At 28.8% G+C, this 27,868-nt stretch overlaps 2 protein-coding genes and 1 pseudogene across 2 annotated transcripts; 1 reads left to right on the top strand and 2 right to left on the bottom strand.

Annotated features, from left to right (window-relative positions):
* Positions 1-25: 25 nt before the first annotated feature.
* Positions 26-4,690, bottom strand: LOC124910304 (proton pump-interactor 1-like). The gene is made up of 8 exons (XM_047450932.1): positions 4,537-4,690; positions 3,704-4,086; positions 3,226-3,423; positions 2,954-3,133; positions 2,656-2,850; positions 2,202-2,300; positions 680-1,216; positions 26-592 (listed from the first exon to the last, which is right to left on the bottom strand). Exons 2-8 carry the CDS (start codon positions 4,076-4,078, stop codon positions 275-277), a joined length of 1,902 nt encoding a protein of 633 aa, XP_047306888.1. The 5' UTR covers positions 4,079-4,086; positions 4,537-4,690; the 3' UTR covers positions 26-274.
* Positions 4,691-13,699: 9,009 nt separating this feature from the next.
* On the top strand, positions 13,700-16,401 carry LOC124944415 (annotated as a pseudogene).
* A 10-nt stretch (positions 16,402-16,411) lies between these two features.
* On the bottom strand, positions 16,412-23,329 carry LOC124944416 (protein SPA1-RELATED 3). The gene is made up of 7 exons (XM_047484664.1): positions 22,289-23,329; positions 22,028-22,185; positions 20,571-21,489; positions 19,335-19,481; positions 18,909-19,220; positions 18,765-18,824; positions 16,412-16,728 (listed from the first exon to the last, which is right to left on the bottom strand). The coding sequence occupies exons 1-7, from the start codon at positions 22,886-22,888 to the stop codon at positions 16,540-16,542; spliced, it is 2,385 nt and encodes a 794-aa protein (XP_047340620.1). The 5' UTR covers positions 22,889-23,329; the 3' UTR covers positions 16,412-16,539.
* Positions 23,330-27,868: the final 4,539 nt, after the last annotated feature.

Raw genomic sequence — 27,868 nt, 5'->3', positions numbered from 1 at the left:
TAATTGTAAAGATTTTCAAAAGAGATGCAAGAAAGTATGAATTCCTGTAGAAATTAGAAGTAAAAAAGAGTTTGGATCCAACATATCAAAATTTCAAGTCTTAACAAAAACACCCAAAAAAAAGAGTCTAAAGAAAAGACTGATCACCTGCAAGAATCTCAAACTGCCTGGTTCTAGGAAAGGAAACATAATTATGCAAATTATTATATATTTAGTCTTACTGATACAGTTTCTAATCACCCACATGGCGATCACTTAGAAATCCCGGTTACCTTTAAAGGAGATACTTGTATGCGATCGCTGCAACCAGCAGCAGGACAGCCATACCAGCAGGGAGAGCCCAAACCCAGTAGTTTGTCGATTGTTTCCTCTTGAGAATGGCCCTCGGGAGTGAATCCGTGCCTTTTGTTGACCGTCGAGTTCTGAGTCTGACAGTTTTATCCTTCACATCCTTGTTCTTCAATGAAACTGGAGCTTCAGATATTTCCTCGGCCTTTTCTGGTTCAGCAATTTCTGCTTCAGCTGGCTGTTCGTCGGATTCATCTGCTGGTGCAGAAGCAGCAGCCTTCTTTCTTGCTTTCTTTTCACGTTCCTGTGAGAATCAAAAAGAAACTGTCATCTTTCCAGAAAGAAGGAAAGAATTTAAACATGTGAAAAGAGGATAAAAAATGGTAATTTCCTTGAGCTTCTTTTCTTCATCCTTCTGAGCTTTAATGGCGGCCTTAGTAGCAGCTTTCTCAGCCAGCTTCTTCTTCCTCTCCAATGCTTGCTTGGATTTAGCAATCTCTTCCTCTCTTTTAATTTCCTTCAACTTGGCCTCATCAATTTTGGTCTCTTTCGGAATTTCCTTCTCTTTCACCACAACAGTTTCAACAGCAGGCTCCAAGACAACGTCCAGATTGGTTTGTTTACTCTTATCTTCTTTCTGGGGCTTACTCTTATTCTTAACTTCTTCTTTCTGGACATTCACAATTGGCTGGGCAGCTTCAGTTTTTGCGAGAATAACAACTTCTTCTTTAGGTGGTCTAACAATAGCCTTTTTAGCAGTCTCCACTTGGGGAGGAGGAGCAGATGCCTCTATCAAGGGCTTTTCACCTGGATTCCTCAACCTACCATCCCTACTCAGTTGTCGAGCATCCAATGATGCCAAAATCCTTCTCTCGTAGTCTTCCCTAAACTCTTTCTTACTGCTCCAGCTCGATATGAAACTCTTAACCTGAATCAAAGCGAAGAAAAGCAAGTGTGTCCAGTTAACAATAAGAAATGAGCAAGCATCATATCTAATCAACAAAGAAGAGCACGTTTAGAACATTTGTAGAACTAGAATTTATCCGAATTCCTTTGATAATATCTCGAATAAAACTGAAAATTAAGTACTGAAAACTGAATTTTAAGTATTGAATGAGTGCAGAAAAATTAGGAGTGTTGAAAGATATTTGGAAAAATATATTGTTCAAAATGGATTGGCACTCATTCGAATATGGTGGAGAGTTCTAAATACATTTCACAACTGGCTCCCTCTGTCTTCAATGTAGGATAAAAAATGAGGAAATTATTTAACTGGAGAGTTTCAATGTAGGATCAATATGGTGGAGAGTTCCAAATACATTTCTTCAACTGGCTTTTAGTTTTCATTTTCTTTGCAAAAAGCTTTGTAAAGAAAGACACTTGGATTTAATCTTTAAATAAAATGATCCGCCATTTTCCCAAAAAACAAGTATCGAAATGAGTTAACCATTTGAAAAGTAAAGTGAATAAACAAAATGAAAATATCTAAGTTTTAAGTTCTTGGTGTATGTAAGTTAATTTGATAAATTGTATAATTGATATAGGCAAAGTACTTAAAGACTATTTCACCTTCATATGATGTTATGATTAATTTTAAGGGTTAAAGATGTCTTTGGATGTTCTAATTAGAACACTCAGTTATGTCATTCTAGTTTTCAGAATTAACCAAACTTTTTAGTTTAATTTGAATCTAATATAAGTGATATTATGTAACCCTTGTAAAATAAACTTAAATCAAACTTAATCGTTTAGATGTGCTATTAAACACCTTATTCGATTTTGTGTGGCCAGATCCAGTCACAATTTCATTTGGCAAATGAACTTTTGGGTGGATATTCTTTTAGTTGGATTTTAAGTTGAAACATCGAACAAAATTTGAGCTTAATAATACCAAAACAGCTTAATAATAATACCTGCGTCTCAGAAAGCTCTTTGACCTTTTCGATGTCCTGTTTACCAGCAAGATTTCTAGCATCGTTGAGCAAAGCACGGTTCGCATTAAAGGAGCCGTTCTGAGAAATGCAAAAAAAATAAATAGTTAGATCTTTTAAGCTCAGGGTAAAAGAAACATAAAATGGATTACATGACGAACAGATAGACAATAGTATACACCACAACGAGAAAATATAAGCCAAAATCGATAGACAATTATTGATTTCCCATTAGAAGAGTGAAAGAAAATCACTCTGATTGTGTGACAAAATACTAGTTTCCAAAGAGGCTCAAGTATGTACGAGTGAAAGCTCAAATTAGGATTTTTAGGATAACCCACAAAAACATATAATAATGTAAACCAAATTATGCAACAAACAAACAATATAATTAAGTAATGATGTCTTTAGAGTGAAAATATAAGTAATAACCTACCCCAAAATCTTTCTCTTTCCTGAGTTTTTGAAGCTTTTCGAGCTCTTCATCTCGCTTTTTTGTTGCAGCCTCAAGATCCGCTTCCAATAACTTAATCTCACCATTTATACTATTCCTTTCCTCAATAAGTTTGCTTATCTTGGTTCCAATTGCCTTCTTCTCCCTTTTAACTGCATCCAAGTCTCCTCCCATGTGCTACATTTTAGTAATGCAAATTGCAAAAAAAACATTAGGATCTCATTCTGAAATTTAAGAGAATTAAATGTAAAAAAAATATTGTTATGGCGCTTATCCTTACTTTAACCTGATCCTGAATGACAGTTTTTTCACCAAGTGATTCCTGAAGCTTTGCTCTTATGGCAGAATTGGCAATGACTTTGTCCCTAGTTGCTTCAAGTTGCTTCATTTCCCTTAAGATCAGTTTCTCTTCAGTGAGGGGCATAGAACCGTGTGAAATACGATAATCCAAGCTTTTGATCTGTTTTTTTTTTCAGAAAAAGAAAATGAAACATCAAGAGAGAACAAAAGTACAGAAATGATTTATAAAAAGATCGAAATAGAAAACCTTACAGCTGCATTTAGCTCTTCCTCAGACGAATATATACTTCCTCCGTTTCTATCTCCACCAGCCATTCCAGATCCACGCAACTTTCCTAGAGCCTCCTGCAGAGGCTCCATCTCCTTTCTCTTATCGTCGAACATTTTCCTGTACTTATTGTTCTCCACACTCAGAGGCTCTATTTGAGCATTCAAAGCTGTTTTCTCCCCCTTCATATAACAGTCAATTAGACAACCAAAGGAATTCAGAATCAAGTAATCATTCATATTAAGGCCTTGTTCGGATTGGGTTATTTGAATAATCCTGAAAATTCACCATCTTTTCATTCATCCTATCAACCAAATATCAAAACGCCCTCTATCAATACAGTCCTTTTACCCAAATAACCCATTTAAATAACAATGAATCCGAACAAGGCCTAAGAGTAGGATCGGGATCATATACATAAACCACCTTCAATTGTAATTTAAAACAAAAATCTAAGCTTACCCTTTTAGCCCTTAGTTTATCGAGGATGCTAAATCGATCTTGATTTAGCTTCTGATACTTCCTCTCACCTTCTTCCACTTTCGCTTTCAATTTTGGGTCCTCAAAAAACCTGTACTTGACGAAAAAGAACGAATGGAACTGTTTTGGCACATGCCAATCATTTACAGCATCCTTCGGTAAACTAGTGTCCTTTGAATCTCCATTAACAACAGTCTCCTCCGCAGCACCATGTGATCCAAACATTATTGGCTCAACAGTTTGCCATCCATGTATCTCTTTACCATTTCCTGCCTTTTGCAAAAAGGAGCCGATGTCATCGCTTGAACCGTTGATGGTAGCTTGGGGCACAACAGTTTCCGCAACTTCAACACCCATGATTTCAGCTATTCAAAGAATAAATCAAATACTCAATCAGGTCAAACAAATACTTCAACTCAAGAACAACTTCAAAACCTATCCTAAATCAGGTCACCCATAATTGAGTCTCCCCCAAGAAAACATCATAAAAACAAACATCTTGCATGCAGCATGCATATATCAAAGATGAACATAGAAGAATTCGATACCCAAATACGATCAACTCACAAAGATCCAATCTTCTAATCAAGATCAACCCCAGATTGCAAAAACAACAATATAAACAAGGAGATCGGATTCATCCCCACCCCCCAAAAGAAAGTCAAGATTCAGATATACACATAATTAACATCGAATCGTGAGAAAACCCAGATCGGTAAACGGATCGTATCAGAATATACAGTTGAAACTGATCCATAACAGTGTAGAATAAGAAGAAGACACAAAATTGAGAGCAAAACTGTATCAACACTTACCTGAAAAGGAGAAGCTAATGAAGAGAACAGCAGGAGAAGAGAGAGCCCTATAGAGAAAGGATGATGGTGAAAGAGAGCAAGCAAAAAAGATACAGAGAAAAGGTCAGATCTCGTTCTTTCTTGGGCCTAAACCAAGGCGTGTTTGCTATATGAAGCCAGAAAATCAGGAGAGAGAAATCATATATTTACCAGATCAAATTTTTTTTCTCAATTTAGCGAAAAATCAACCTCCATGTTTATCATTTTTTATTTTTATTTTTATTTTTAAATCTTTATAAAGTTTAAAACTTTTATAGAAAAGTGTAAATATTCTAATGTAGACTAGGTTTTATGAATCAATTTGTGGTATGGGTTTGTCCTAATCTAGTAGTATTATTAAAAAAAAAAAATTACTTTTATTCATATTTAATCAAATGTAATTGAATTAGAATTGAAATATAATTAGGAGTTTTTCTAAATTATTTTAAGAATTAAATAAATTAAGCAATATTAATATTGAAAATTCAATTAATTTTAGTAACTTTCTAAAAAATTATCAATTTGTCCAAAATTGAATTGGATATATAAAATTTTGGAGCAAAATAAGTAATATATAAATCAAGGTAGTTTCTCAATTATTTTACCTTAAAAGTAAAATACATAAATATATTAAGTAAAATACATAAATATATTATTATTTAGTTTAAAATATAAAAAAAATAATATAAGTTATATATATTATAATTTGATGCATAATGTAAAAATTATAAGAATGTATTATAAAGTATTAAAAGATAAATCCAAAAAATAAAGCATACTTTAAAATTTAATAAAATATGCAAAATATAATAATTTAATAATAATAATAAAATTATTTTAAATCCAAAACAAAATAATAATTAGTAAAGTAATTTTTTAATATTTAAATAATAAGATTCTTACTTAATTATTAAAAAAAATAAGAATTTGTAATTAACCATTTTTTCCCATTTATTATAGTTAGGCAAAATGATAGGGATTTTTTTTTAATTTGGTCATTTAATAAATAATATTTTTTTTCAAATTAATAAAATTAATTTTCTTAAACCCAGTCCAACTTATTTGTTATAAAAAAAAAAAAATATGACGTGGCATTTAAATTTAATATTTTATGTTATATCGACGTCGATAAAGTTAAAGATAAGGTGTGCCGAACCCTGGATTTGTGATTGCGAACACGTGTATGGGCCTTTGATTGACTTCTTTTGTTTTACATTATATTCCTTTTTTATCCCTCAAAATAAAGTGAATTACTAATTAACCATTATTAATTAAAATATAAATCAATAAGATATTTTTAGTAATTTTATATATTATTTTTATTGGTAACTTCTTAATTTGATTATATTAAAAAATTTATTTTCCAAATTTTTTGAAAATTAATTTGATAATATTAGAAACTTTTATTTTATCAAATTTTTTTAGAAAAATTATAAGGTCATAGTCCTTTAATTTCCCTTTTTTTAAATCAAAACTATATCACAAGTTACATTAAAAATATGGTCAAATTATAATAAAAAATAACTTTTTATTTACTAATTGCACCAACTGTGTATATATCATTTAAAGTTTAAGATCTCAATTTTTTATTATCCAAATTTATTTTGGATAGTTTCTTTAGGAATGACTAACCAATTTAGATATGACCTTCTTTATATTAGTAAAAATTGAACTTAATTTATTTTTTTAAGTAAATTTTTGTCACTTTAATTATGTGGGTTGCTTCAATCTCAATTAATAATAACTATTTTAAGAATATTTTATTTTTGTTAAATTATATCTATTTTAAAATAGGTAATGTAACTTTTTTTTATAATCTAAGTGTCAAATTAGTTTGCATAGTCTAATATCTTAAATTTGATTCTGGTTAACTATTTTAAGTTTAAGCATCATCATCAGTATAAGGATTATGTTAACTTTTCTAAAAAAAATAATTAATAATATTCGTGTCTAAATGATCAAATGTGATGAGTTTGATTTTTATTAAAATGCTTTAAATTGAGATTAATACATAATTTGACTATATACTCTCGTGCTAGTTTTTTTAAATGGAAAGAAAACTTGAATTTTAAAGATATATAAAAATAATTCTTATTTTGGCTTAATTTATTTGATAATGTCTAAAAGATCATGAAGTGCCTATTTTAAAAATGAAGTGTACATGTTAATTTATTCTAAAATATAATGTATTAAATATTAAAATAACAAGCCACTTCTTTTATATATATATATATATATATATATATATATATATATATATATATATATATATATATATATTTTTAATTTTAAAAGTATTCAGATTGTTGGATCGATGTGGTTAATTTGAATATATACGTGGGAGTAAATAGATATTTGTGTCAGATTATGAGTTGACTTGCCCATAAATTTAATATGGTTAAAAATAAAATTAAAATTGTTATATGTATGTTTCGAACTTACAACCTAACAAAAACAAGTATAATCATTTCACCAACTATGCTAATAAGACAATCTCCAACCAAAAAATTCATTTATAAACTCATTTTGGTGTAAATGTCTCATCAAACAGTAATTTTTTTCAACCGAAAAACTCATTCTCAAACTCAAAAGAATATTCATATAATATTCTTCCTTACATCAATTTTTATAACTTTTTAATATCACCTCATAAATTTTACAATGTTATAAATTACATCACAATATTTAAATATCACCAAATTATTTTTAATTTGTTGGTAAACTAATTAAATTAATTCATTAATGATTCAAAAGTTACCATGCATAAACTAATTTTTTTAACATTATTACAATTTTTTAACATTATTGTCAATTTTGAACATTATTATAAATTTATATTATATAAAAAATATTATATAAATAAATAAAATTATATAAATAAATTAAAATAATAAATTATATAAATAAGTTTAATATATATCTAAATAAGTTTAATATATATCTAAATTAAGTTTAGGGGTTGAATTAGAAGGAAAAAAATTTGAGATTGATGAATAGTACAAACGCATATATGTATTTGCAAGAGAGGGAAAATAATACAAAACCTATTTTGGCTTGAGTTTTGGTGTCGGTTGGAGGAAAAATGTGGTTTGGGTTTGAGTTTGGGTATCGATTGGAGATGCTCTAAAACTTTATATTTTAAATTGAATATCAAATTTGATGAACGCGGAACATTTTAACATTATAAGTTCAAGTTTTTAACTAACTACATTAATCTATAATATATATATATATAATGATGCTTAATTTCAAAAGTGTCCGGATTGTCGGGTCGAGAGTTGTGGTTAAGATTGTGGGTTGACCTATCCATAAATTTAAAACGGTTAAAAATAAAATTAAAAATGTTATATGTATGTTTCGAACTTGCAACATAACAAAACAAGTATAATCATTTAATTAACTAGGTTAATAAAACTTTATATTTTAAATTCAGCACTAAATTTTATAAACGCGAAATATTTTAACAATATAAGTTCAACTTTTTAACTAACTAATCTCTCTCTATATATAATGATGCTTAATTTTAAAAGTGTCAGAATTGTCGGGAGTTATGATTAATTTGGATATATATATATATATATATATATATATATATATATATATATATATATATATATGAGAAATGATTAGGTGAGGGAATTTGGTGAGGGAATTTGGTGAGGGAATGACGTGGCATAATCTTATTCGATGAAAAAATCAAATAATTTATCTCTTTTCTCTCTTTCCTCCCACTTTTACATTTTCCAACCAATGAAGGTGATGCCACGTCATTCCCTCACCAAATTCCCTCACCAAATTCCCTCACTCTATCACTCCTCTATATATATATAAGAGTAAATAGATATTTGAGTTGAATTGTGGTGGGTTGACTCGCTTATAAACTTAAGACGGTTAAAAATAAAATTAAAAATGGTATATGTATGTTTCAAACTTGCAAACCTGCCGATATCAATTGAAAATAGTTAAAAAAATTTAATCAAATGTTTGATTGACAAAATGTAAGGTCACGATGCTGAATGTTAAAAAATATGAATCAAATATTTGATTGAAAAGTGATTGTGTAAGGTTACAAGATGAGAGGTTGTTTCGGAAAAAATATGTGATGAGATATATGTGAAGATAAGTTGATTTATCGATGTGAATAATATGTGGAATTAGATTGTTATATTTTTATTTTAATATATTATTCGTGATTTATTAATAATTTTAAACATTGAATATATATATATTTTTTATTAAATTTATTTTAGCAATTTAATAAAACAAGTGCAACTCTTTAACCAAATATGATTATGATGTGGTTTGCCGATGTATAATAGGTTGGTATCAATTTAAAATTGTTAAAAAATATGAATCAAATATTTGATTAACCAAAGTGTGAGGTTACAAATGCTAAATGTTATCAAATATGAATCAAATATTTAATTGAACAAAATAAAAGTGTAAGGTCACAAAATGAAAAGTTAATTTAGAAAAAATATGTGGTGAAATATGTAAGAAGATACGTTATTTTATCAAAGTGAATAAAATTTGGAATGAGTATATTCTATTTTTTATTTTAATATATTATTAGTGATTTATAAAAAATTTAAATATTAATTATATATTATTATTATTACTTATTTTATTGTATTTTTATTTTTATTTGACAAGAAGTCAATTCATCCCATAATATGTTTTTCTCTGTCTATCTTATTGAATAAACTGAAATATTCATTTATGTACTTGCATAAATTCTTGACAGCAGATAAACACTTACAAAAAATAAATTATAAAAAAATGAAATATTTATATTGTTTTTAATTAGGCCTTGTTTGGATTGAAGTTTTTAAAAAACTTAAAGGAAAAAAATAATGATTGTTAATGATTTTGAGAAGGTAATGATTATTTTTAGTAAAAATATTTAAAAGGTATTGATATATATAAATAAAATAAAAATAATTATTTAAAATATAGGGTATTTTAGTATTTTTGTTAACGAGAGTATATGATTGTTGAGAATTAATTGATTGAAAAATTAATTTTGTTTAAATTATTTTAAAAAAAAATAAAAAACAAGGCCTTATAAAAAAAATTATAATATTTAAATTATTTTTAAAAAATAAAAAACAAGGCCTTATAAAAAAAATTATAATTTTTCTTCAATGCATTTTTTGTGCTTTGATCTATCTCTCTCTATATATTATGAGTGTTATGATTTTCTTCTACATTTGGTTGGGCTGGTATATCAACATTACAGCTCAAAGCCCAAATGAAACTTCATTCTTTTGGGCCTCCTATTGTGCCCGTGGTGATCGGTAGAGATTATTTAAATAAGGTGAGATTTATTTATTTATTTATTTTTTGGGGGTGGGGTTAAAATAAGTACTAATATATAAATAAAATAAAAAATTAATAATTAAAAATAAAAGGTATTTTAATATTTTCATTGATAAATTGATTGATTCGATAAATGTGAGATTAGGAAGGAAGTATTGTTTGATTTTTTATTTTTATTTTTTTTGTATTATTTGAATAATTCAAAATCAAACAAGATTATATAAAAAAAATAGAAATGTAAAATTTTAAATATCAAAATATAAAACTTTTTTTCTAAATATTATCGTGTCAGTTTTGTGTATACAAAGACTGATTCTAAGAAAAATGCTAATATAACATTTTACCAATTTACATGAACTAGTCAAAAGTATTGCATTAAAAAAAATATTATAATTCCTAATAAGAAGGAATAATATTAATTTTAAAAAATAAATTACATGCATGACTCCCTCTCTCCACTTAAACCTCATTAGTAAGTTATATTATGTAACTTTTTCCATGATTTAAAAATAATTAAGTTTATAAAACAATCAATTTATATTTAACCATATACATTTTTTTTAATGGAATCATGAATCAATTATAGCTTTATTTAATTTGTAAATAAAGAAGTTTTTTCATACCCAACTATAATTCTGATCAAATGGAAAAAAAAAAATATATCTTCAGTTTAAAATATATATATATATATATATATATAAGAAGAAGAAAATGAGGTTGGTTACATATTATTAGCACTTCTAAAAATGATAACTTGATTAGTACATTTGATGAAATCAACAAAAACATACCAATTTTTCTGAAGAAATATATATATAATATTAAAGTATTTTTTCTTGTTGTGAAAATGAAAATACAGTAAAGAATTAGTAATGCTCATAATTGAAAGCAAATATACATGATTAAATAATTAAATAACAATCAAATCATCAAATAAGATTATAAATTACGATTCCATAAACATATTGTTATACAAGCCAATATTATTGTGATAGACACTCCTAACTTATAATTTTGTAATTTTGTCCAATAGTCTCTATATTTTATTTTCACTCAAAAACATCATGTTAAAATACATAATTTAATAACAAAATATTAAATGTTTTACATAAAATAAAAAAGGAATTAAACTGTATGCAGATTTTCACTAAAATCTATAGTTAGCAAGTCTAAATCAAATACTTGTTGCCTAAAATATCAAAATCTCAGTGTATAGATTTTCACTAAAAACTTTGGTAAGTTAAAATAAGTTACTATATAATTAAACATAATTGATTACTATAATATAAATATGAATGATTCAGATTATTTGAATAATATTAATAGAATAGAGAAAAATATTCAATTTAATATTATATAAAATATAATAAACTTATAAGGAAATGATTTAATAATATAATGAATTATGATAATATCTCATATATATTATTTTATATGATAAATTTTTTCTCAAACTCAAGATGAAAAATCTTTGAACATCACAAGATGAAAAATCTTTGAACATCACGAGATTGTGAAATGTTGATGTTATGTTTTTAAACTTGATAAACTCGTAATTGTTGAAATCCATCAAATAACAGGATAGTAATGTGTTATCTAAAAAAATTAACAAAGAAAGTATAATTTCATGAATATTAAATATTGCAGTTAAATAACAAATGAAAAAAAACTCTAAAGTTACTTATGAGTGTTGTAATCTATTCAACATCGACAAATAATGTGTTGTCTAAAAAGAAAACTAGTGAACAAAGTTAAATTTTATAAAATTTTAATGTTGGGTGAAAAATAACAATTAAAAATAAACTCTAAAACTATGATATTTAAAAAAATAACATAAAAATCTTAAGAACAAAAATAAAAACAATATTATTAAAATAGATTTATTAAAGTTCTTCATAAATGTCTAAAATAATCATTGCTAGAAACAATAAAAATTGAATTTTATATGTTTAAAAATTAAATGTAACACTGTATATATATATATATAGATTCACTGAATCTATAAAAAAATAATATAATAATATAATGGTATTATCATAATATTATTATATATATTATTATATTATATAACACATATAGTTAGACAATTAATTAAACAAATAATTGTTAGTTAATATTATTATTATTATTTATATTTTGTTGGAAGAAAAATAAAAGAATTTTATGTAATTTAGTTTGCAATTATTTTATTTGCTATGAATAATTTAGTTAGTAGTTGGAGCTAGAGTAAATAAAGTAGGTGGGAAATCAATTTTGACTTGGTGAGAAATCTTGAAGCGATTTGGATAATCACTAGCCTTGTTTTTATTATTTTTAATTTATAATAAATTAACTTGTACCATAGTTTGAGGATAATTAATATTGTTTTGCATAAATAAATATTATTTTAATTTAATATAAAAAAAGTAATAAATAAGCCCCTAAACAATTTCTCAAATTTTAATATAGAGAATAAACCAATCAAACACTCATGATAGACCAACACCTTGCAATATAAACAAAATAATCAAAGACACTCACATAATAAAAAATGAAAATTCAAAATTTGTAATCAAATCTATCAAGTTTTATAGAAGAAATTCCTTAACAATAATTTAGTTAAATAATAAATTGGTCATAAACCTAATTTTCAATTTACTATCTTCTTAAGAAGATAAGAAAGGATGAACATGTGTTTGTTTTTAGAGAACATTAAAACATTTGTCTAAAAAAATACATCACTATTGTTGTCGGTGAGATCAAGTTATACTTTGACTTAAAAAAAATTAAAATAGATTCTATGATGTAATTCTATTTTTGTCCTTAAAACTTAAATATTTCAAATTAAAGCTATGCTATATAATCCAAATTCACATTGTGTTTTTTTTGAAATAGTTAAACTTCAAAATCTAATCACACTTATGTGATAATTTTAAAATCTCAAACAAACCAAAGAAGAAAAATATAGGGAAAAAATCTCCAAAAAAAAAAATTATTGTAATAAATGACATATTTACAAACTTTGGTAACATTATAAATTTAATTTTCATATTAATTATTAAAAAGTTAATTAATTCACATAAATGTAAAAACTATTAATTAGTATTTCTTGAATCTAAATCTAATTCACTTGATCCCATACATATTTCTTTCTCTCATAAAGATGGCATAACCATATTAACAAATAATGAAAAAGTACAATTTTATTAAAATTAGTTGAATTTTGTCCTTGTACTTTTGACTCTCTAAATTTAACCTCTTAAACTTTTTTTAAAAATACATGAAATGATAATTTTATTAAACTAGTTCCCTTTTCAATAAAAGTTTTATTTTTTTCATCTCCATCATTTTTGTTATAATCGAAATTAAATATTTTTTACTTAAGTAACTTATAATGTTCAATTCAGAAAAACGTCTTACACAAAAATACAAGAGACAAATATTGAAAATTTGTGCTAACTTTTAATTTTTTTTTATCTCTATCACTATTGATATAATCAAAATTAATTAAATAATCTCTAATTATATTATAGACATTGCAACATATGAATCAAATTTGAAAACGCCATAAACCAGTTAATGTCTATTCAAACTCCGAACTCGGTATTTTCAAACATGCCCGATTTTTATTTAGATTGATTATTTCCATTACTTAGAGGTATAATAGAAATAAAATAAAAATTAGAGGGAAAACCAAGATGATTAAATTTTTGGGATTAAAATAAAATAAAATAAAATAGTTGAGGAGAAAATATTAATTATCTCTAAATATATGGAAGCCGGGAAGTTGATCATTCATCATAACATAACATGAATAATCCTTCATAATAATAAAAATATACGGATTGACGATCCCTGAAAACTAGTAACAGAAAGAAAGAAAAAATCAGGTTTTCTCTTCTAAGAGAGAAGCGAAGAAAGACTCTTTCTCCTCTGTAATTCAGCGTCTCTGCTTTCTCTTTTTCTCTCCCATTCCAACGAGTGAAAACCGGCCATTCTAGAGAATCTGCAACTAACCCAGGTCAGGAATCGTCTTAGTAAGCTTTGAACGATTTTATCTTCTGTTTTTTATCATCATTGGGTTTCAATGGGAGATGGGTTTTCATTCAATTTGTTCATTAGGTTGATTTGAGGTTTTCTTCTTTTCTTCTTAGCTGTGGTGTTACATATTTGATCAGACTATCTTCTGTTGTTCATGATTGTTTGTTTATTATACAGATATCTTTTCTCAATCTGGGTTTGTCTTCTTTTCGTATATCATGATGTTTTTCAGTTACAGAATCAACTACTGTTTGCATAAAATAGGGCGTTTGATTTGATTATGCGTTATGATCTTCCATATTTGCAGTTAGTTTATGTCATTGAAGAAAACCCATTGAATATTTTTACAGATCAAGATTGTTTAATTTATTTGATTGATTGATTTCATTCTGACAGTTAAACTTTCCTTTTTTTCTCATTGTTTAGAGTTCATGTGATTAAAAAAACCCTGGTTATAAATGGGGAATGCAAGCGTGGAGAAGAAATGGGTATTTCCAGTTATCATAACTTCACTTATATGCATCTTCCTTGTGATGACATCTTTGAATTTTGGTCTTGTTTCTTCCTTTAGAAAGATCAATTCCCTTTTTTTCGTTTCTACCATCTCATATTTCAGTTAGTAATTCTACAAACCAACTACTTTCATCTGAGACTAAGATATTGATTCAATCTCCACCTCCTCCTCCAGCTGCACCTCCTCTTCCACGTTTTGCATATCTGGTTTCAGGTTCAAGAGGAGATTTAGATAAATTATGGAGAACACTTCTAACACTTTATCATCCTTTGAATTATTACATTGTTCATCTTGACCTCGAATCCCCGGTTGAGGAGAGATTAGAACTTGCTTCTCGTGTTGAAAAACATCCCATGTTTGTGAAAATTGGGAATGTTTACATGAATTCTAAAGCCAATATTGTTAGTTATAGAGGACCTACCATGGTTTCCAACACTCTCCATGCTTGTGCTATTCTTCTCAAGAGAAATAAAGACTGGGATTGGTTTATCAACCTTAGTGCTTCTGATTATCCTCTTGTTACTCAAGATGGTATGTCTTTTCACATTATGTTGATTTTGTTTTTGATTTATTAAGGTTTTTTTGATTTACTAAGGCTTTTGTTTTGTCAGATCTTATCTATACTTTTTCAAATTTAAGCCGGGATCTGAATTTTATCGAGCACACTAGCGATCTTGGTTGGAAAGCGTATGTCATCTCTTTCGAAACCAACCGTTGTCATCATATCCATAAATTGAGCCACACATATGCTCATTTTCTTTTTTCTTTTTTTCAGGGATTACAGAGGAAGGCCTCTGATAGTGGATCCTGGACTTTTTCGATCTACAAAAGAAGATTTACTTTGGGTTAAAGAAAGTAGAAAGTTGCCAACAGCCTTCAAATTGTTTACAGGTTAGAAAATCTATTTGTTTTGATTAAGAATGCAGATTTAAAGATTTTTTGAAAAACATTTCTAACATCAGCAATTAGAGTTTGAACTGGTTTTTATGATTCTTTGATATTATGATTAAGCTGTTGAGATAATGGTATTCAACATTTCGATCAATTTGTAGTACTTAAGCATCTTGATAAGATATGTGTTTTCAAATGAGCCCAATAGTAGAAAGTCTATTCTCATTCAGATCACTTTCTCAAAATTAAAAGATTGTTTTCTTTTTGTTCCTAAATTTGATTTAGATAAATTTGAGAACATATAACTAAGTTCTGATTTCAAACATGATAATGAGATATACACATTTCTGAATGAATCAAGTTTAAAAGGTTTTTCTTTTTCAGGTTCAGCTTGGATGATCTTATCGCGATCATTCGTGGAATACATGATATGGGGATGGGACAATCTCCCAAGAACCTTACTCATGTACTACTCAAATTTCATATCGTCTCCAGAAGGCTACTTCCACACGGTTATATGCAACGCTCCCGAATTCAACCACACAGTCGTAAACCACGACATGCATTTCATTGCTTGGGACAACCCTCCACAGCAGCATCCCCAAGTCCTAAACCTAACTCATGCAAAACGAATGATATCAAGTGGAGCTCCATTTGCTCGCAAATTCAAACGAGATGGTGCAATTTTGGACAAGATTGACAAGGAAGTGCTTCGTCGGAGAAATGGGAGTTTCACACCTGGTGGGTGGTGTGCGGGAAAGCCACAATGCTCGAGGGTTGGGACAGAGACCAAGATTAGACCAGGGAAAGGAGCGGTTAGGCTTCGTCGGCTTTTAGATAGGTTAATGTTGGCTCCTAATGTTAACCAAAGACAGTGTAGGTAGTTTAGAAAGGTTTCAAATATTTATTTTTATTTGTAGATGGTGAAGCATAACATTTGAAGGCCATGGGAATGTATATGTCCCATCCTCAAAAGATTTTAACTTCTGGTTTAGGGTTTTATTATAGTTTTTTTTTTCAGATTTGTTTTTTGTTTAGAGGGGAAGAAGATAATTAGGAACAAATAGTTAGTTGTGTTCTAATATTGGATATTTCCAGATTTATATTTATTTCCCATTATTAGCTTTTTATCTACCGAATCGAATCAAAAAATTTATCGAAATTTTGTGGCTAAACAGTTTGACAACTACAACAGCAGATTTAAGTCAAACAAAACTCAAAATTCTGAGTGTAATGGAAGATTATACCATTTCTAAAAGTTTAATATTCCCCATGGAATTGGCAGCAACTAAAGTGGGCGATTGACCGCGCCAACAAACCGATGAGATGAATTGAGCTGCATCATCTCCTTCATCGCCCCCAACAGAGTCCGTATTTCCAAATTTGAACGACAATGCTGGCATCGGAAATGCCTTGTGATAGATAAAAACCTGACCAAATTGAGAAAGAAAGAATGATGGTTGATTATACAAAGAGGCCATTTCAAAACACACTTTCTCGATCTGGAACTGAGTATTAGAAAAAGTTAAAATTCAAAACATTCGGATAGATACTTGACAAAGAAAAAGTGCTCTAAATAAATTAATCGATACTTTTTTAACTTACAATAAATTCCTAAGAAAAACTCTTAAATATGTCTTTAATGTTTTTCTTTAAAAAACATTGGCTTATTGGTTAAAAGAAGCTAACATGACCCTACAATTATATCCCACTTTAATTGAACCTTCCTAGTAGAAAAGTGTTCTAAATAAATTAATCTATATTTTTTAACTTACAATAAATCCCTAAGAAAAACTCTTAAATAAGTCTTTAATGTTTTTCAAAACATTGACTTATTCGTTAAAAGAAGCTAGCATGACCCTACCAACCTTCATGGTAGGAATCCATCTTAAAAGGTCTATTAAATAAAACTCTCTCCACTTAATAATATTGGGTCCATTTGAAAACAGATACAAGAAAAATTAACATATATCTAATTAGGTTATAGTTCACAACATTATCCTGACAAGACAAAAGAAATTAATATCGTATAAACCAAGACTTAACATAAATTATTCTTAAGAAAAACTCTTAAACAAGTTTAATGTTTTTCTTTTGAAAACCAGGGCTTAACAGACCCTACAATCTTAGGCAACTTTAATGAAAACCTTTTGAGTAGAATCAAATTTAAAAGGTCTTTTAAACAAGATATCATGTCAATTTGAAAATATACTTTCTCGAGTTGGGTAAAAAAAAATTAACATATTTATGAACATATATCTAATTAAGTTATAATTCATAACAATTTTAATTGATATATTTTTTTTTTGTCTAAACCCAAACTCATATTCAACTTTATAAAGTATTTTCAAATAGGCCTTTTCGGCCCCCACTTTAATAGGAATCTACTTATTGAACTTAAAAGATCTCTTAATAAAACACTCTTCATTTGAGTGTGAGTTGCCCTTATGTAACTAAGCCTTTAAAGGATTTATCAAGTGAAAAATAAATCTTAAAACTATTTATTTTTTCAAATTATTAAAGGTCTACCAAGTTATGAGTCTTCAAAAGCAAAGGATTTTATAGTAATTCAACAAATTAAAAACTCAAATAACTTACTTTTTCTTTAACAAATAATATTTTTAAAATCTCAAATAACTCAAAATCAAACAAGCTTTAAAATTTCTATAGGGATTTCAAAATTGCCCAATAATTTAAAGGCTTATTTATGATTTTTTCTGTAACTAATTATGGATTTTCTAAAAAAATAAAATAAAATGGAAAACCGATAGCTTGTCAGTTTCATTTTACAGGTTTATTGGTTCACCGGTTCTAAAGATTTCGATTAACCGGTTTTTTACTAGTTAAGCGCTTCGATTTTCGGTTAAACAAATTTTCTAGCGGTTTAACGTGTAAATCGATAATAATTTAATTATATATTTATATTAGTTATTTTGTAAATATTAGATATATTATAAATAATATTTAATAATAATAATATATATATATATATATTAATTATTTTTAAATTTAACTTATAATGTGTATAGAATTATTTAATTTTTTAAAATTTAAATAGCAATTAATTTAAAAATGAAAACTTTTAAAATATATTATATTGTTAAAATACTCTATTATATTATAAGATATTTCTAAATATATATCTATGAAATATTATAATATATTATATAATAACAATAATATAATATATTATTTATAGGATAGGAAAAAAATGGAGAAGGATTTTAAAAAAAATAATATTTAATAAATTTAATACATAATTTTAAAAATTGAATTATCGGTCGTCGGTTAAACACGGTTAACCGACCTGAACCAGTAAAACCGATACTAATACTGGTCGGTTAACCGGTTTGTAAAATAAGAGGTAAAACCGGACTTAACCGAAACTGATTAACCGACCGGTTAAATACCTCTAGTTCTCTAAGATAAAATCAGTTATTATAAAAAAGATAAATTACATAAATACCTCGTTTGATTCGGAACCTGTTGCAATATACCCTTCCGACACTGACAGACCAACGAAATTCTGAAAATAGACGCATATAATAATAAGAGCCAACAATCTTATTTTACTCGAAAAATTAATGCAAAAAGTTCCATGATAGCAAACCTTAACATTTGTGTGACCTGTGAACGAATGAAGAGGATTCTCGAGGACTCGAGAAGTGCACATCGACAGATCCCAAAGCTTTAACGTGTTGTCTGTGGAAGCAGAAACAAGAGTCGTGGAATCCACAAACTTCACATAACTAACCGTTTTGCTATGTCCAATTATCGTACATAGGGGAGTTTTTGTATTTCGGAGATCATAATAATAAATCCTATGATCTGCTGAACCAAAGGCGATGGTTCGTCCAGAATCAACTGGAAACTGAACACAACATACGTTAGCCTTCGTCTTGATAGTTCCAACGCTCACTCCCTGCGGTTTATTGCCAAAAATACTTATTACAAACCGAGAATTAAACCTCGTTTAACAATAATAATAGACATAAGCAGTACGTTTTATTAAGTTTCAAAGCTGACATAGAATTGCCTGATTGATATTCCATAGCTTAACTGTCCCGTCGTCGCTTCCACTTGCCAACATTGTTGGGTCGGATAATGAGAAGTCGACTGACCAAACGCGTCTTTCGTGTTCTCTCATTTCCATAAACACTTGATTTCTCGCCGCATCCCATACCTGTAAAGAAAATAACATAATTTAGCCTCTTCAACTATTTCCAAATATTGAAGCAGAAGGGCAAATTGGTAATCAGGTGACATCATCATGCATTGCGGATTTTTAAGGACTTGATTGGATTGAATTATTTGAATAATCCCCAAATAATCCACCATCTTTTCATTCATACTCTCGTAAATCAATAATTCAACTTAACAACTAATTTATCAAAATGCCTTCAATTTTTTTCTTATAAAAAATATTTTTTCTTTATATATTAATACACTTTTTAGAAACCCTAAGAGCTCATTTGATTTTAGGTATTTTTACCAAACTCTTTTATCACATCTTATTTCTTTTTAACTATTCAATCACTTAATTCATCAACTAAAATACTATTACTTTACTTTAAAAAATTTAAATTTTGAACACAAAAGAATATGATAGTAATTCAACCAATTAAAAACTCAAACATCTTACTTTTTCCTCAAACATTTTTAAAAAAAAAAAACTCAAATAACCCAACATCAAACAAGCTCTTAAGGATCAAGGTTACTTATATAATCCCATGTGTGCTTCTCTATTTTTCATTTTTGCTATTCTGGTCTCGGTCCTAGGGCTGCAAATGAGTCGAGCTACTCGTAAGCAGTTTGCGAGCCGCTCGGTCAAAGCTCGACTTGAGTTTGATTTTTATCAAGTTCGAATCGAGCTCGAGCCGGCTCGTTTAATATTTGAGTCGAGCTCGAGCTCATAAAATACTTGCTCGATGACTTGTCGAGCTTTTTCGAACTTGAAAATAAATAATATATTTTTTAATATTAAAACATCAAATTTAAAATAAAAGTTTTTTTTCTCATAAATATTTGAAAATTTAATTGTAATTCAAGTTTTTTTCGAGTCAAGTTCAAATTTATAAACTCATTCAAGCTCGAGTTCGAGCTAATAAAAATACTTAATGGAATCGAGCTCGAACTGGTTTGAGCTCGGCTTGACTCGTTTGCCCTACTCGGTCCTGTTTTTTTTATTTGCATTTTATCACTTTGCTAAAACAACTTTTTTGAATGAATACCGATAGAAAGGAAGAAAAACAAGTGCCTAAGAATACATCACCTGTACAATGCCCTCGAAATTACTCGAAGCAATTTGGCTCTTGATATAGCTATTCCAGCAAATACTGCTCAACTTGGATTGACTTGATAATTCAGCAACCGGATAATGAATATCACGATGCTCGTTAAGAATTGAGTCGTATTCGAATATTTTGATCTTCTTGTTAATCCCAGCTGTTGCAAAAAACTCTCCATCACGATCGAAACTAAGAGAGCATACCAAGTTGGAAGAATTCAAAAGGTCGCCTTGCTTCATATCTGCTTTCACTTTCAATTTATCGAAAGAGAGATACTTGCACAAACCCTCGAGAAACAAATTTATCCATCCACTTTGTCTTGCCATGGGTAATATATTGTTGACAGAACTCCTCTCACTCACGACAATTGACCCTCGACCACCGCTGTTTATCGGAGAGTTTCTAGTAACCGACCTCCCAATAGGCTGCTGTTTCATCACAACCCTTCGTCTTGTTACAAAATAAGCCGCCTCTAGTTTCTTGAAATTCTTCGCCAGTTTTGAATTTCGGGTAATATTGTTATCATTGTTAAATGGCTCGCCTGAGTTTGATAACTGAATGTTCTGTTGTCGACACCTTTTTCTAGAGCCTGAACAACCGGAATCATTGTTTTCAGTAAAATCAGTTGATACAAGGCCTGATGTAGATTCTTTTCCGAGTTCCTGCTGACTGCCTTTTCGAGAGATAGCTGTTTGCTGTTTCGTGACTTCTTCTATATCAGAAGATATAAAGGAAATGGCATCCTGTAAACTATCAGCTACTTCTTGTTTTCTTTGTTGTAGTAAAAGAAGAAACTCGAGCAATAGCTCTTGCTCTTCTATTTTCTCTGGAAGTTCAATCGCTGCCTTTCGTTCATCCATATTGTCCCTTGGTTGGTTCAGAAATTCACTTCGTAGCAACTCGCTGTCAAATACCAATCAAATTATAGCAAAATCTTAAAACAAACAAAATATTCGTCAATTTGAAAACTTTCATAAGGTTTTTAACATCAATATATAGTGTTTCAATTGAAAATTTTAAACAAGAACAGCCTTAGAACAACTAATCAACAATTTCATAATAAATCAATGAAAACCAGTATAAAGAAAATGAGTTTTCTCTTATTAGAACCAGAGACAAACATAGACTCTATCAGCTATGAGTCTCCAAAGACAGACATAGATTTTAGTAACATCGGTTCAAAAAACTTATAGTTCATGATAACCCCGGTTTCATTCAGTTTTAAGGTAAATTTAACAATCTTAAATTGGAAAAACATAGATATGATAGATATCTTATAATCAATGAATGCTTAAGTTTGAATTAGGTTAACCTAATTCCCTGTTTATAGAACCCTAAACTGAAACCTTATTGTCTATGATTTTCTCTTCAACTTGATTTTCTATTATACACACTTCTGTTACCTCCACCGGTGGAAGTTATAGCAAGCGAGGAAACATACCCCATTTTCGGGCGACAGTTGGGATCGGGATGTAATAACCATAGACAAAAGGATGCCTCTTTTGGCCATTTCAACAGCAATTGAGGCGGAAGAACGCGATGTCTTAAACTGTTCATCGTCGAACTCTTCTCTTCGGTGTTATGAAACACGCAGAATAACTGCCACACAACAAAAACCAAACATCAACAATTAAACCATAATCTGACAGACATAATCAAATAAAAACAAAGTAGATTTGAACAAATGGTCTAGTCTGTTGACCTCAAAGAGAAGAACACCAAGCCGATAGATATCAGAAGCACAAGAACTCGAATCCCCATTAGCCTCTTCTGGACTAGTGTACCAATTAGTTTCCATAATCAATAACTGCTTCATTGGAAAATGGAAATTGGAGTTATCAGCAACTGGCAATTGAAAAGAAGATGATCCTTTCAATTCAGCAACATCATCGATTGAATCCGAACCAGAATCAGAACATGAAGTGGATTCGATGAAGGATACCCTGTTAAAAGTAGACATGATAAAGCAAGAAGGACGAACATTATGAACCACAATTCCTTGTTTATGAGCTAGGTTAACTATCTCTACAACTTGTATGAAGATGGGTAAACATTCAAACGAATCCACTCTTCTTTCTGGGTTGTCTAGCCATTGTCTTAAGCTAACATCATTGTTCCATTCTGCTGTCTTCTCAACAACGCTAACTCCAGACAGACCAAGACTTGCTCTGTCGAAACCACTGTAATCTGTTTCTTTCTTCTCCGATGGAGGATCAACAGATAATAACCTAGGAAATGAGGAATTGAAAATTCCTCTAGTAGTTTCCGACCTCTGCCAATTAGAATCTGAAGAACCTTCCATTGACTATTAGTCAACCTATATTAGCAACATGAAGAATGAAAATCGAACTTACTGTTTTCACATCTTGCATTTCCTCCATTATATTATCAAGAACATGCAAAAAGAAAACGTCTTTCCCAATCAAACACAAACGTTTGCATGTTCCAAGATGAACCCACAACAGAAAAATCCAAAATCAACACTCAGAAACTGAAACCCAGTTCGTATTCTAGTGACATGCAAAGATGGGATGAATAAAGAAATTGGGATAAGAGAGAATTTTTAGCTTTTAGAGAAGATGGGTTTTAGGCAGCAGAGAGAAACACACCATAGAAAAGGGTTGGAGTAATTCAGATAGATGAACCACAAACTAGACCAACCCATTAACTTGCAATCACAGCCTCATAAATTAAGATGAAAATGTATTATGTTTTATTTTTTTAAAGATGAAGAACCAAAAAGACAGACAATTCAAACCGCAAGGAAAACACTGGCCGTTCAGTAATGGTATGGGAAAGATCATTACTTTAATGTTCCTTTTGAAAACCCTAGTCCTCTAGTTGTCTGCAACACACTTTCTAATTTAATCTTTTTTTCTACTTTTGTTCATTCTTGGATACGTGTCAATATGTTGTCCTCATGAGTCAAGCTCATAAGAATATCAAAATATATTAAACAAATCTTATGTTGATCTCCTCAAAACCAGAGGATAAAGGATCTGTTTGTTTCAGATCTTTTTTATTTTTTATATTTGTGTGTGTATTATTGCTTTGGAGTGATTAATTTATTGGGTCATATTATTATAATACTTTTTCTTATATTTAATATTCAAATTTTATTAAAGTAAAGTAACAATCAATTTATATTTTTAACTAATAAAATGTTATTCAAATAAATAAATAATTAACATATATATAATTGATTTTTTTTATTAGCTGTTTTCACTAAGGAGGGATGAGTCATGACCTATCCTTTTCAATTCACTAGATTTTAGTAAGAACCGCTTCATTGCATGCAATTTCATTTTTGTTTCATTCAGGTTTATTATCCTTAGTTTATAAACCTTTTTTTTATTTAAAAGAAATTGAATATAAAAGATTATAGAACATGAGTTCAATAATTCTATTTTAGGTCATGTTTTCTCTTATTTTTCATAAGGACATTTAGATATGGTTATGCATTTGGTTTGTTTGATTTTGAGTTTATGTTTTTGGGTTTGTGAATTGGTTTATTTTTGACGTATAAAGGTTGTATTTCAGATACATGTAAATATTTTGTCGACAGTTATTAAGCGATATAAACACACAAATAGACTAATAAATTTTCAAAACAAACACTTAAATATCTTTTAATTGTTCTAACTCGGATAAACTATCTAACCCATTTGTGTAATTTTGTCTTTAGGAAGATAACTTAACATTGTGTCGCTCATGGTTCGGTTCGAATTTCTTTGTTTGTAGATTCGTTTTAATTGAAACTATTGTTATCTTATCAAAATCATTAGTTAATTTTGTGTTTAAAGCTAAAAAGTTTTTTAAATATCCTATTGGGAATTGGATATAAACATCGAAACAATGAAATCTCTCTTTTAAATTTGTGAATAAATGACTCAAAGTGGTGGCAATGATGGAGCAATTTTCATACTTAAATTGTCTAACTGAGTTTTAAGAAATAACACTAAATTAATAAGGATATATTGTGCAATTATTCTGCTAAAAGATTATACCTAAAACAAACAAGACTTGAGTAATGTTTAGTAATTAAAGTATGAAAACTTGGTCAAGCAAACAAGATTTAAAGCAAATTATTATTCTAAACTTCTTTTTGCTATTTTAGTTTGGATCCAGAAATAGAATAATATAATAAAAGTCATGAGTACTAAGCATCTATAAATAGAAACGCTACACGCCAAGATCGGATAAGTTACAAAAACTTATTTATTATTATTATTATTATTATTATTATTATTATTATTAAATTGATCAATGACTAATAATTGGTCAATTATACAAAATTAACTTTAAACTGCACTGCTTACAAAATTAAAAATATTAATTAATGTTAAATATTAGAGTTAGATACGGATAATATAAGACGTTATTTGTATGATATCTCAGCACGATATACAGTAACACGACCCGAAAAAATGTAACACGTTTGATAATATAGTAGGCATGTACAAATATTACACAAATGACTTATATTGTACCGTACCTAAACATAAAAGGTCTCAAATACGAATGAGTGGAGTTGATAAAAAAAAGTTATAAAAAGAGTTTAATCAATAATATCAAATTAAATATTTTATGAGGGTGAAAACAACAAGTTCAAAATATTGAGCTACAAATCAAATGATATATTAAGAGAACCTGGCTGATTTTGGATTTAAGTTTAGTCAAAAAAATATTATCTAGTAAATTTTGATGTATCCAAATTTAATACAATAGGATTGTATTAGTAGTTTGTAAGATATATACTTTGTCGTGAGTTTATCTAAAAAACAAAAAAATGGTTAGTGTTTTTGAGAGATTTTGTTTTATTATAATTTTGCTATTAATTTTTTATGAGAAATGTGTAAATTGGCTTTCTCCATAAATAAGAGTTCTAACTAAACTCTTCTAATATAATCAAAAACAAATTCAAATGAACAAAGTCTTTTGATGTCTCCATTCTTTCAAAGGAGAATAAAAACACAAATTCATAGAAAATAACAACACAAAAGGCAACAAATGTGTTTTTAGGATTGGTTCAAAGTTATTTAGTTAAGACATATTTATTTGTAATTCATTTTTTTAGAGAAAAATTGGTTAGAATTATTTTTACAATAAAAATTTTTAAAACTATTTATAAAACTTTTGTTTGTTTAAGATATTTGACATTTTTCCCTTATAAAATTTTAAACTTAGTAGTGATTTCTGAAACTCAACATAAACGTTATAGTATTTTAAACTCATCTCATACAATCACAAAATGAATTAGAATTTCACTTAAAAAAACAAACTTAGACTACTATAAAAAAAACGTATACTACAAAACAAATAAACAAAAACAATATGTTAAAGAGTGAAGTCACCGTTCCCTTTAAACAATTCAATAGCCTCTTAATCCTCCTTAAAAACTGAGAGTAAGTAATTTTTTCACTCATTAGAATATAGCCAATCCAATAATAATTCCACAATATAAACAGGTGATTTTTTCACTAATTAGAATATAACCGATCTAATAATAATTCCACAATATAAAAACGAATTTTGTGAAGTTTCTGAACTTTGGATTGATTTGTAAAATTAGGTTGGAGAAGAATGAAGAAATTGATTGAGAAAAACGTAAATGGCTTTGGGAGCCTTCAATCCCTTTTATTAATATAATAAATCTGTTACAGTCCCTGAATTATCTATCAGGTTTTAATAAGACTATAAACTTATAAAAACAAACATATCAACATATTTTCACATCCCTCCCTCAAGATGAACATCCCTTAAGTTCATCTTGTCTCTAAGATTAACAAAATGTCGAAATTCTAAGGGCTTTGTAAAAATGTCAGCTTGTTGAATTTTTGAATATACATGTAATGGCTGAATAAAACCTTGTTTGAAACTGTCCCTCACAATATGACAATCTATGTCGAGATGTTTCGTTCTCTCGTGGAAGACTGGATTTTCAGTAATATGTATTGCAGCTTGATTGTCGCAGCGTAGGGGAATCGGGAGATTGACTGCAGCATTGAAGTCTTTCAGCAAAAAAGTGATCCATTTCAGCTCACATACAGTGGTGGCCATGCTTCGATATTCCACTTCTGCAGTGGATCGTGAGACTGTGTTTTGATTTTTGTTTTCCAAGACACCATGGCTCCTCCAAGTTTAACACAATAACCTGTAAGGGACCTCCGACTGTTTGTACTATTAGTATTACAAGAGTAAAACAGTCCAAGTGAAGGCGTGCCTTTAAGGTACTTGACAACCTGTAAGGCAGCCTCCCAATGGACTTCCAGCGGTTTCTGCATATATTGACTTAGTTGCTGGACACTAAACCCGATATCTGGTCTTGTAAAACTCAAGTAAATTAAACGTCCAACAAGCCTTCTGAACATCTCTGGTTCAGCCAATTCTGGACTATTTAATTCATTGAGTTTGATCCCTTTTTTCATTGGGATATCAACTGGTTTACATCCAGTAAGACCTGTGTCAGCCAATATGTCAAGAATATACTTGCGCTGATTTACAAATAAACAAACTTTAGTACGATGCAATTCTAACCCTAGAAAATATTTGGCTTCGCCCAAGTCTTTGATTGTAAATTTTTTATCAAGATAATTCTTAACATCATTTATAATTTCTATAGAATTTCCAGCAATATGTATATCATCTACATAAACTAACAAGGCAGTAAATGTTTTTTCAGTTTTAAAAATGAATAAACAGTTATCATTAATTGATTGAACAAAACCAAAATGAATTAATTGTTTTGAAAACTCTTTATTCCACTGCCTTGAAGATTGTTTTAAGCCATAAAGGCTTTTGTTTAGATGACATACCAGATTTAATTTGTTTATTTATTTCTCCCGTTAATCCTTCTGGAATGTCCATAAAAACATCCTCTTCCAAGTCACCGTGGAGGAATGTATTGTTAACGTCAAATTGCTGCAAAAACCAGTTATTAGCAGATTTAAAGCAAATAAGATTCTTACCGTGACTGTTTTAGCAACTGGGGAGAAACTGTCGTGGAAGTCAATGCCGTCTTTTTGATTGTATCCTTTCGCCACTAAACGTGCCTTGTATTTAGCAATCGATCCATCTGGATTCAATTTGGTCTTATATATCCATCTACAACCTATCGCTTTCTTCCCTTTAGGAAGTTGAACTAGATTTCATGTATTATTTTCTTTTAAAGCTGTTAATTCATCATCCATAGCATCTTTCCAATGTTTGATTTTTACAGCTTCTTTAAAATTTTGTGGTTCTTTAATAGTGGATATGTTTCCTAAAAACTCTAGGTGTTCAA

This window comes from Impatiens glandulifera, chromosome 7 (assembly GCF_907164915.1).
Source record: "Impatiens glandulifera chromosome 7, dImpGla2.1, whole genome shotgun sequence".
NCBI classification, from domain to species: Eukaryota; Viridiplantae; Streptophyta; class Magnoliopsida; order Ericales; family Balsaminaceae; genus Impatiens; species Impatiens glandulifera.
Note: the sequence above shows the minus strand (reverse complement) of the source record. Positions and strands in the feature narration are given on the sequence as shown.

Coding starts and splice junctions, on each gene's coding strand:
- LOC124910304 (XM_047450932.1), bottom strand. CDS start 4,078: ATGGGTGTTGAAGTTGCGGAAACTGTTGTGCCCCAAGCTACCATCAAC. Junction 3,134..3,225: donor AGGAAGAGCTAAATGCAGCT/GTAAGGTTTTCT, acceptor AAAAAAAAACAG/ATCAAAAGCTTGGATTATCG. Junction 2,301..2,655: donor GGAAAGAGAAAGATTTTGGG/GTAGGTTATTAC, acceptor TGCATTTCTCAG/AACGGCTCCTTTAATGCGAA.
- LOC124944416 (XM_047484664.1), bottom strand. CDS start 22,888: ATGGAAGGTTCTTCAGATTCTAATTGGCAGAGGTCGGAAACTACTAGA. Junction 21,490..22,027: donor AACTGTCGCCCGAAAATGGG/GTATGTTTCCTC, acceptor GGTATTTGACAG/CGAGTTGCTACGAAGTGAAT. Junction 16,729..18,764: donor CAGGTTCCGAATCAAACGAG/GTATTTATGTAA, acceptor CAATTTGGTCAG/GTTTTTATCTATCACAAGGC.